The following is an 11978-nucleotide window of genomic DNA, read 5'->3' as shown; positions in this document are numbered from 1 at the left end:
TGCATGGGTACTTATTGGCGCATGGATACTTATTACGTAAAAATTATTTGGCTGAGATTGAAATCAGTTTGAACAGTGCCCGCGATTTTGCTGTGGCGACATTTCAATGCTTTTTTTTCAGAGGAAGTAATATACCAAAATACCATAATGGGAATATATGGTGTTTGCTCTAACACTGTCCGCCATAATTTCGTCATCTCTTTTAGTTTGTGCATGTCCTTGTATTGTCATGAAGCAAATGTAAATAAAAGTGAAAATAGTTTTTAAATATTGAAACTCTAGGGGGGTAGGGGTAAATCAAAATAGAAAAAGAGTCACAAAATGAAATAGCGTAGGTTTATTTTAATAATCACCGAAATTACTTAAACTGTTGTCCAATTGATTCATAAAGCTGTGGATATTTAGTACATAGAAGTTATTTTATTGAGATTGAAACCACTCTCGAACAGTTCCCATGAATTTGCTGTGGTGGCATATCAATGCCTTTTTCTGAGGAACATATAGGTTAAAGTACCACAATGGAAAATAGGTCAATATATGGTGGGTGCTCCAACAATGTCCACCAAAATTTTGTCAGCTTGTTTAATGTGGGCTTACCCTTGCACCATCATGGACCAAAACCTCTTGAGAGAAGTAAAAAACGCTTGTGACAAACCTGGAGGGGAGTTAACGACCGTGAGTGTGCTTCTAATACTTTTTTATTCTCCTAAGCAATTCTCAAGACAGTACTTTCTGTTACTAAAAAACCGACAATAACATGACATTGCTATTCCATAGCGTAAAGAATAATGAAAACGTGTTTGAAATGCTAACCCATTGCCTACTGAACGACACTGTTGACCACCCACCAATGCAAATTATGTAATCGTAGGATTCCCTTAAACAAATTATACTTCACGCAACAGAGATTAGCTCTCTTTTCTGCATCGTTATCCCTACCGTCCGTTTTCGTCATACTTGCATAAAAACGTGCCACTGCTCCATTTTCATTTCATCCATCCTTATATTTCGTCGCATGCTGTTAGTGACTTCGATGAATAGTTCACTGAAAGGCAGTCTCCAATCGTCATCTTATGTTAAAATTCAATAAGTTGCAAGGGTTTTTTTTCTTCCAACTAGTTGGCGATACGGAATGATAGACATCGCTGCCGAGAGGGCGTACCCCACGCCTTTCGCCAATTCTCCTCTGCTGCCCCTGCTTCTGGTCTCTTTGGCCACACAAAGGAATGCGCCAATACCTGCGACTACTTTCAATGACGAGTATGACTACATCATTGGTAAGTGTACTGTTGCAAAATCAGAGTCCATGTGAATTTCTGAAATCAAATGAACTCCAATCAAAAATTGCGAATAATCTGAGTATTAAACAAAATGAAAATTTTATGATATTGGAAAGTGTCTAATACTTCCTACATCTAACTTCAACTGTTTACTATTTGTGAAATTAAGCAAAGAATAAATCCAAAGGCTGGTTATCGATTCCAGGGGACCTATACGCTAGACCTTACACATAGAACTACCAACTTGGTGCATATTTACTTTGGAAAAAGTGTATATGATTGCCGTTTGCTTTTTGAAATTTTAATTCATTAAGAATTAATAAAAATTTTTGCATTTTTCCGCTATAACTTCAAAAAATATTACAGCACAAAAATGATTTTTACGTTATCTTAAAATTTAAAATTATATACATATCTTTTCAACGATATCTATTATTTTGTAGAATAATTTTGTTCCTATTTTTAATTAATTTTTAAATAATATTTTGACCATGTTTTCCAAAATTATATCAAATAAAATAATAATGAAATTGCACTTGCAATATGATGTTACTTGTACTTAAAAATAATCAGTTTTTATGTAATGTTGCCATCACTCAGATAAAAGCTCGAAGGAAATTATTTTAAGAGAATCAGATTTAAACTAAGTTTTGCCCCGAGAACGTTATCCCAGACATAACGTTATTTTCTCTTTGAATCTAAAAAACAATCTTTTTAACAAATAATAGCTTATGTAAAATGCTTAGATAAAAGATAAATATAATATCCTCAAATAATTCCATTCATTTTTTTATACTTTGAGATCTTCATCAAATAGACCAATAATATAAACAATATGATAAAAATTAGTTTTTTGACTGCAAATACAATACTTTTTTTTTAATATTTATGAAAAAATGGCAGTCCAATTTGAAAAGTTTCGTTAATTGAACTTAAAAGATTTTTTGGATTTTAATTTTGATTTAAATTTAATTATTATTTTTATTGTATTAAATTAATTATTAAAATTAATTTATAATAAATATTAATTAAACAGTTAATAATTATTTTTAATTTAATTTAATTTAATTGGACTAAAGATGGATGCAATTTTAAAAGAAAATTATAAAAAATTCTATACGTTTCTATTTTATTTCTAAGAAATTCTCTATAGACTTTAAGAATAAGAAAACTACAAAAAAGTTAAACTTTTTATTTTTATTAAACTTTTTTTCATCAATTTTCTTGACCTAATCTAAATTTAGTCACACTACCTGTTAAGATGGATATTTTTCTAAAGTGAGGTGCTGAAAATTAGAAAACCCCTCAAGCAATTAAAAAACTTTTCTTAAAAAAAAACTTTTATTCAATAACTTTGGAATATAATGAAAGCATGCTTTCATGTGTAGTGGGTGCTGGCTCGGCTGGGTCAACTCTGGCCTCTCGCTTGTCAGAAGAGCCTTGCGTAAGTGTGCTGCTGCTGGAAGCTGGTACGGCCAAACCGCCACTGCTGAATGATATTCCGGGTATAGCTAGATACTTCTGGCTCACAGACCTGGACTGGCAATACAAAACAGTGCCCCAGAAACACACAGGGGAAGCCCTCATTAACAGGGTATGTCATTTGTTATTTCTGTCTCAATTAATAATCTATAATATAATTGTCCAGCGCCGTCTGTAACGGTGGGTGGAGCTAAAAATATTCTAGTTTTTTGGGTTTGCATAAGTATCGAATGAAAAATTCCGTTTTGGAGTCTAATAGTTCAGACAGTTTTTTTTAATGTTTAAATTGACTAACTTATCCTTGTGCGAATAAATCTAAGCATGCATAACAAAGGTCAATAAGTCCACGATTTCTTCATTATTTTATATTTATGCTCATTCATTATATTCTCACTTCACGGATCAAATTGAAGGTTATTGCTAATATTTTCATTCGAAATCTTCTTTTTATTTTGCATTTGATGATGTATTTTTTCTGCAAATGAATCTCTGTTTGTTTCAATCCTAATTTAGTTATTAGTTTTGATTTTCATATTTGTGAGAATTACGAAAGAGAAGATTCCATTGCGAACTAACGAAATTTTTAATGTTATTATATATTTAAAGTTACGTCAATTTTACATTTAAATTTAGATGTTAGTTACATCTAAAATGTACGGCAACTAATATATATATATATATGTATATCTTAAACACTTTGCCAATACTTATGATACTTTTTATCACAACTTTAATTAGTTCCTATTTGAAATACTGTTAACAGGATAATAGCCTGTACAGGTAGACACTTGTCAAGTAGAATATGTGTCTAGTCAAGTAGAATATGTGTATGTATTATGTAATAGTAGAATAAGTAGAATATGTGTAAGTCAAGTAGAATATGTGTGTATTGGCGCTCTATTGAGAAGCCTGTTTAACTTAGTTAACAAAATTCGCACAAATATACTTTGAGAAATGAAAATATGCACCTTGTAACAGTTTCTTTTTAAAAATTGAACAATATTTTTTAATTTTTTTCTCGGATGATATTTTTATGTGAATTGTAACTAAAAAATCAAATATTGATGATTATGATGTCGTGTCCGCGTCAGCACGTGAAAGAGGTGCAGTAGCTTCTAAGGAAAAAACCTCTGAGCATCCGAAGGCAGAAGTCCGACTTCTAGCTCATATGAATCTGACGCACACATTCGATTGTACAACCCTTTTTTAAGTTGGGCTCTTTCACACACCTCACAGATAGAACACAAGGGAAGAATAACCATGCCCGAACCAGGACTCGAACTCGGAATGGGGAAGACGCTCTACCCTTAAACCAGAACGCCGGCTGTTCAAGAATTGATGATTTGTTATTGTTAGCGTTTCAAATTGAAGATAACTTAGAAATATCTCTAATAGGATTTTTCCATTTCAGCAACACAGTTTATATTATCTCAGTTCCAATAAATATAAAAGTGCAACGTTGCAAATCTATTATACGTAAGATAAGTTTCCATATTGAACTACGATATGATCTAATGTCGACTAACTGCATCGTTGACAGTTAATCATTATATGATGAATTATCACTGTCTACAGTTTAGTCTTCTATCTTTCGTAAACATTTGATTTGGTTTTTTTTGTAATGAAAAATTATGTATTATTATTTATTTGCTGGCAGGCCTCGGTTCACTTGTTGACCTAAAATCATTATTATTAAAATAATTGTCTAAATCAAAATACAAAATTCTAATACCTCCAACCAAAAAAATCATACCGATTTTACCATTTTTTATTTCATATGAAAGTAATGAAGCCTATAAACGACATAATTTATTTTATGAAATATCATTTATCATAATAAAAATACAATGAAAGTATATAAGTAGAATAGTATAAGTCAAACAGAGGTTTTATTTTAAATTATACTTGCACAATGCATTTAATTGCTCGCTAAGCCTATGCTGTTTTTATGATCATTTGGATATAATAATATCACCTTGTTACTGCGCGGAGCATTACGGTTAGTGAGTTGTACTTTCTATGGTGAAATTGAAGCATAATTGTAGATGGAGAACGGTCGAGTTTTTTCTGTCTCCAAGAAAATATACAGTAAAGCAGGATTTCTTCTATTTATCATTAAAATGTCGATTAGAGGAAGGCAGAAAAACTACTAATTTCACATCTAGAAATCACTTCGATATGAAATTAAAATTATCGAAACCGATTCGATGGTTAGAATAACCAATTCCATTGCGGAATTTTTCCATAGAGAATGCAGAAGAAGAGGCTTTCAATCCTAGATGATATATCTAGACGTCATAAAAATTCATGTGAAACAAAAATTGACAGAATCGAATTGGGGATTGAAACTGGGCGACTGATCCATTGATTTACCTCATTATTTGAAATATTTATATTTATATCAACATGATGCCAACGTCTCTTATTTAAGCTTTTATCTACTTACGCAGTGGTGTTATCTTGATATTAAGTACATAGAAAGTACGATACTCCTTAGGGGAGTTAATGGGTAAATGAATGATTATAGATTGTATTAAGATTTTTATCCAAGGTATAATATAAAAATAACAGAAAGATTGAAATTATGGAAATGTCGGAAGCAGTGATTTGGAATAAACAATATAGAAAAAGATTAAATCAAGTATTTCGTAACAAATAAGATGAAACTTGTCCAAATAAATGAAACAACCGAATTGATTCCCTTATTTCTCTAAAATTATAGGAATTCCTACACTTTTATCTTATCTCAATCAAGAAATTTATTTTTATTGAATATATTTTATATCTGATTATTTTTCATCCTTTTGTCTCAATAGCAAGTGATATGGCCCAGTGGCAAAGCTTTAGGAGGGTCAAGCATTCTGAATGCTATGCTCTACGTCAGAGGCAATAGGAAGAACTACGATGATTGGGCAGCTCAAGGAGCCACGGGATGGAGCTACAGGGATGTCTTTCCTTATTTTATAAAGATGGAGGACAACAGGGATTCAGGATATTACCTGAATGGTATGAAAAAAAAGGATTAAAAATCATTTTTATATGCAAATATTTAAGCTTTCGATGTTTAAGGAGCATTCACTCTTATGAAATAAGGGCTATAAATTTTAGATAAATTATGGAGGGATGAGGGATTTTCTCCATGAATATGATTAAAGTGTGTTAAACAAATTGAGCATAATTTCTTTAGCTTATTACAAAAATGCATTGTGCCTATACTATTATACTTTGAATTGTTAATTCTGTAAATTAATTTGTAGTAAGACAGATCACCTCAAAATTTAAACTCTATTTCATCTTCAAAATACATAAATATCAATAAATATTCAACTTCAAATGCATTCAAATTGGGACATTAAATGCAAGAAAATACATTGACATTATTCAAAAACCAAAACTTACACCTTCCATCAAGGATCTCTTTCCCAACAATACATCATTTATTTTTCAGCAGGATTCAGCCCCTCGCCACACAGCAAAAATATTGAAAGCATGGTTTAGTACATAGGTTCCCAAAGTGGTCCAGGTGGACCCCCAGGGGTCCATAGGAGACCACACGGGGGTCCATGTAGACGTGAAAAGAAAACAGGGGTTCACAAGTTGTAAGTGGGGATCCACGAAAAATTTTCTGGTTTTCATAATACAGAACAAAACTTTTGGCTCGGATTTACCTATCAACGTTGGCAGGTAGCATTATTCACTAGGTAGGGTACTTAAAAATATTCGAGACTCAGTTCAAACACAGAATTGAATAGAACAATAGATAATATAGAGTTAATTTTACCCGCTATTGAAGAGGTTTTAAAAACTGTTCTTTACAAACCTCCATTTGACGTACTCAAAAGAATTCCTTTAAGTAACAACACTGTACAAAGACGTATTGATGAAATGATCTCTGATATAGGAAGCTTCTTGTGTAATTATCTGCAAACCACTAAATTTTCTATTTAATTAAAACGAGTCTACTTTGCCTGGTAATGAAGCATTATTATTGACATATGTTCGATTTGTTATGGACGAAGAAATCCATGAAGAGCTGCTATTCGCAAAAACTTTGAAGTTGGACACTAAAGGCGAATCGATATTGAATGTCCTGAGTGATTATTTTACAGAAAAATCTATTCCATTTACAAACATTATTTTGGTGGCAGCAGATGGAGCTCCTGCCATGTTCGGGCGATATCGTGGGTTTATAAGCCATCTTAAAAGAATAATACCAGGACTAATTGCAATTCACTGTGTCATCCACCGACAACACCTTGTAGCGAAAAATTTGAGTTATAGATTGCACCAATCGCTTCAATTTGTGATTAATGCAGTTAATAAAATAAGAAACAATGCTTTGAATACCGGTTTATTTGCACTATTGTGCGATGAAAATGATGGAAGATTTCCAACGACTGCTCTTACATACTGAAGTACGCTGGTTGTCGAAAGGTAAATGCTTATCGAGATTTTACTCACTTTTCGAATCAGTGATAGAGTGTCTGGAAACTAAAGCACCAGATTTAAAAGAAAATCTGATCAAATATAAAGCGGACATTGCGTACTTAACAGATTTGTTCATAAAATTCAATGACGTTAACTTGCAGTTACAAAGGGACAGCCTTAATTTAATAAAAACAAAGGGTGCCATTTCTGCTTTTCTTGGTAAATTAAAATTAATGAAGAAAAATATTAGTCGGCGCGAATTCTCCCAGTTTCCGCACTTGTCACAGATAGAATGTCTTGATGAGGATATTCATAATTGATTTTTTTTTCAATTGTTGATCGTTTGTAATAATAAATGTTTATAATTTTGTATAACCACAAGTATTATTTTAATAAATAGGACACAAGAAAATGTGCTACTTTTTTTTTCTTCTTACCACCCCCAATTGAGGGTGATATTTTTTAGGAGTTTTGCGAATACAGTAGAAATGTAGCAGCAGGGGGTCTACCGAAAATAGTAAAACTTTGAAAGTGGTCCACGAGAAAAAAAGTTTGGGAACCTCTGGTTTAGTACAAAGATCATTGAATTGTTATGATGGCTCGGAAACGGTACGAACCTTAAAATTATTGAGAACTTATGGGCCTGTTTGAAAACTTTTGTACATATGAAGCAATCATCAACCAAAAGACAATTAATAATTTCCTGCATCATGCAATAACGAAAGAAGAGCTTAAAACTCTCGTCAGCTCCATAAAACATTAGACTGAAGCTGAAATAAAAAAGAAAGGCTACCCTACTAAGTACTGATAACTCACTGCAGTCATCAGCATTTAATGTATCTTGATAATTATTGCCGCTTAACTTTTTTTGTATTGTAAATATTTGAATTTTGCTTATTGTATTGAAGTTGGCATTAAATTCGCTTTAAAATGGCATATAAGAGTTTGAATTTTGTGAAACTCTACGTTTTGTATAAGCATACTAAGTTGAAAACATGAAGCTTTTCAAGTGTCCATAATGGCCACCACTGTATATATATATATATATATATATATATATATATATATATATATCTTCATAGCATAGCCGAAAGTGTGTGCTTCATTTCTTTACTGCAAGCGAGCAAATTTGAAATTAGCCTGTAAGCTAAAAGGAACAGAAATGACGTATTTGAAGCATTATATTTTTGATTTGGTTTTAATATTATAATGAAATACTGTACATAAATATGTAATCTAGAATTTATAATAACGATTTGCTACTTACTCAGTTCCTTGTTCCTATTTTTATATTTTTATTTTACTGATTATTTAAACGATACATTTATTCAAAAATAACAAACATTTCCAAAATAAAATATAATTTGAACATAATTGTACTGTCATTATGCAACTTTTTGTGCATAAATATAATTTATCCCGCCAACAAAATAAATTGGCAGTGAATGGGTAAATTAATAAAAGTAATTGACAAATGAAGTTATTTTTAATTTCATAAACTTAACGATTCCCTTATCAAACACAACCCCAAAATATTTCATTACGCCTTTATTGAAAAAGAAATGGCCCGTACTTACCATGGTACCAAATTTATTTTTTTTAAAAAGATTTTTTTCATTCTTTTAGGTTACCACGGTGTAGGTGGCCCTTTGACAGTTGAAACACCCAGATATGAAGCAGATGTAAGACCCCCTATACGAGAAGCGGCTCAGCAACTGGGTCTCAGAGTTGTCGATCCGAATGATGGTCGTCAGACAGGTTAGAAGTTTTCTTCATCGCATTATATATATATATATATATATATATATATATATATATATATATATATATATATATATATATATATATATATATATATATATATATATAAACCAATAAATTTAGTGAGTGTTTATGACAACGCACATTCAAAAGCCCAGACACTTAGAGACAGAATACAAGTAAGGAATACTAACTCCTATCGAATAAAAGTGAGGATATAAAAATAAAATTTTGAATTTGAAATCTAGAAAAGTTAATATAGCTCTGAATTTTTTTACCTAAATAATAATACTTGATATAATTTGTTTTACTTTGCTTAAAGTGTAACGATTTTTTTATTATTATTTCACTTAAAAATGATTTTGTACAATTTGTTTTAATTTGCTTAAAGTTTAACGATTTTTTTTAATTATTATTTCACTTAAATATGATTTTGTACAATTTGTTTTCTTTGAAAAGCAGCAATAAATTGAAGTCCCTTTTTTGTCATTGTGGATATAAAAACTTATCCTCGAACTTATATATATGTGATGATATCTCTTAATCTAATTTAAATACTAATTTCCGAATTTTTTATTTTAATTTAACCCATATTAACTTCATTCTAAAATGGCCTCTTATTTCCTGATCCAATTCCACCTTTCTTATTTAATTATTCATACACGAGCTCTGTAAAACTGCTCAAGTCAACAGATTTTCTCGCTCTCTGTGAAGGGATAAAAATCCTTAATGTTTACTACATTCTTTTAAAGATACCTAAATTTTCTTTTCCTCAGTCTCACGTGTCAAAGAAATCCCTATCAAAATTTCATTAAAGTCACTAAGAGAAACTTTCGTTCTCTTTTACTCCTGTGTCACGTTAGACTGGCGTATTTTTTATCACTTATTCTTGTATAGAAATTATGCCTCCTGGGATGGAATAAATCTAGTTGAAAAGTTCAAAAGTGTTTTCTCTTCGGTTACGCAACACAAAAAAACTATTGGGTTGGCAACTAAGTAATTGCGGATTTCACTCATAGATGGCTTCAGTTGAATTTTTAGGTTTGCAGACGTAGTTTAAAATAAAAAACATTTTGTTATTTGATAGTTAACAATTCAGCTGTCAATCAGTAAAAAAAGTTTTTTGATCGGTTGCGTAGTTTTCGTTTGGCGTTCGTTGAAAAATAGAAAATCAAAAAGAACATTTTCGTCATATTTTGCTTTTTTATTTCCGCAAAGGGAAAAACGCATCGCAAGCTCATAAAAAGTTATGTGCTGTTTATGGTGACAAAGCCTTAAAAGAAAGGCAGTGTCAAAATTGGTTTGCCGAATTTCGTTCTGGTGATTTTTCACTCAAAAATGAAAAACGCTCTGGGCGTCCAGTTGAAGTTGATGACGACCTAATCAAAGCAATAATCGATTCGGATCTTCACAGTACAACACGTGAGATTGCAGAGAAGCTTCATGTATCACATACATGCATTGAAAATCACTTAAAACAACTTGGCTATGTTCAAAAACTCGATACATGGGTTCCTCACGAACTGAAAGAAACGCATTTAACGCAACGCATTAATAGCTGCGATTTGCTAAAGAAACGTAATGAATAGGATCCATTTTTATAACTGGCGATGAAAAATGGGTCGTTTACAACAATATCAATCGGAAAAGATCGTGGAGCAGGCCAGGTGAACCAAATCAAACAACATCAAAAGCTGATATTCATCAAAAGACGGTTTTGTTATCAGTTGATGGGATTACAAAGGAATTGTCTACTTTGAACTTTTACCACCCAACCGAACGATCAATTCAGATGTCTACATTGAACAACTAACGAAATTAAACAATGCAGTTGAAGAAAAGCGGCCCAAATCGACAAATCGAAAAGGTGTTGTATTCCATCATGACAATGCAAGGCCACGCACATCTTTGGTCACTCGGCAAAAATTATTTAAGCTTGGTTGGGATGTTTTGCCACATCCACCACATATTCCTGACCTTGCACCATCTGATTACTTTTTGTTTCATTCTTTACAAAACTCCTTGAATGGTAAAGATTTCAATAATGATGATGATGTCAAATCGTACCTGATTCAGTTTTTTGCTAATAAAAACCAGAAATTTTATGAACGTGGGATTATGATGCTGCCTGAAGGATGGCAAAAGGTCATTGATCAAAATGGGCAATACATTACAGAATAAAGTTATTTAGTTCCATGAAAAAATTGTCTTTGATTTTCTAAAAAAAATCCACAATTACTTAGTTGCCATATATATATATATATATATATATGCACAAAATATCATCCTTCTATAACAAGACTTTAGCCATATGCCGTCTTCAGAAACGAAATTTTCCCTGTTGTTACGCATGCACCAAATAGTTTTACTTTCATCAAAATCAGTAATCAATAAAAAAATCAATAATCTGTGAGAACTGGTAGCCAAAGATGGCTAGTATATAGAATAAAAACAATGGCGAGGTCTTTTCTTAAGGGCAAATCAAGTGGTTGCTGAGACGGAACAACGATCTACAGCCCTGATTTCTGTTATGGTTGTATTTTGACATCAGATTGTCAACTAGTACCGAGAATTTGCTAATTGCCATTAGGAATCCCATTGTAAGCATATGCCTTTATATAAGAATGGTCTCGTGAAAGTTAATGGAGCGTTGATATCGGCTTGGGGTTTGTATAGCCACGCAACAATGAAAAATAAAAAGAATAATATGATGGAATTATAAGATGATCCGGAGAGAAATTTACTTTTCCATTACTTTTCTTTAGGCTATTATGAGTTGCAGACTACATATAGAAACGGACAGCGGTGCAGCGCGGCTAAAGCATATCTCGTCCCAGCAGAAAATCGGACAAATTTGGATATCTTAGCTGAAGCGCATGTCAGAAAGGTAATTTTATAAAACTAGTTTTCCAAATTAATAGAATTAATAAGTATCTTTATTGTTTTCTTTCTAAAACAATTATTTTCTAAGGCCATTTATTACTAAGCCAATTTTTTCGTATTTTGTGTCATGCCCAGAATTTTCAA

General features: G+C 31.8%; 1 protein-coding gene across 1 annotated transcript in view; it reads left to right on the top strand.

Annotated features, from left to right (window-relative positions):
- The first annotated feature begins 1132 nt into the window (after nt 1–1132).
- LOC129962765 (glucose dehydrogenase [FAD, quinone]-like) overlaps nt 1133–11978 on the top strand; it is a 35351-nt gene continuing 24505 nt past the window's right edge. The window contains exons 1-5 of the mRNA XM_056076761.1: nt 1133–1277; nt 2669–2874; nt 5579–5768; nt 8817–8948; nt 11717–11838. Coding sequence (XP_055932736.1) covers nt 1133–1277; nt 2669–2874; nt 5579–5768; nt 8817–8948; nt 11717–11838 — 795 coding nt within the window. The remainder of the gene's footprint in view (nt 1278–2668; nt 2875–5578; nt 5769–8816; nt 8949–11716; nt 11839–11978) is intronic.

The sequence above is a fragment of the Argiope bruennichi genome, chromosome 3 (genome assembly GCF_947563725.1).
Source record: "Argiope bruennichi chromosome 3, qqArgBrue1.1, whole genome shotgun sequence".
In the NCBI taxonomy this organism is placed as follows: Eukaryota; Metazoa; Arthropoda; class Arachnida; order Araneae; family Araneidae; genus Argiope; species Argiope bruennichi.
This window is presented reverse-complemented; position numbering and strand designations above follow the sequence as displayed.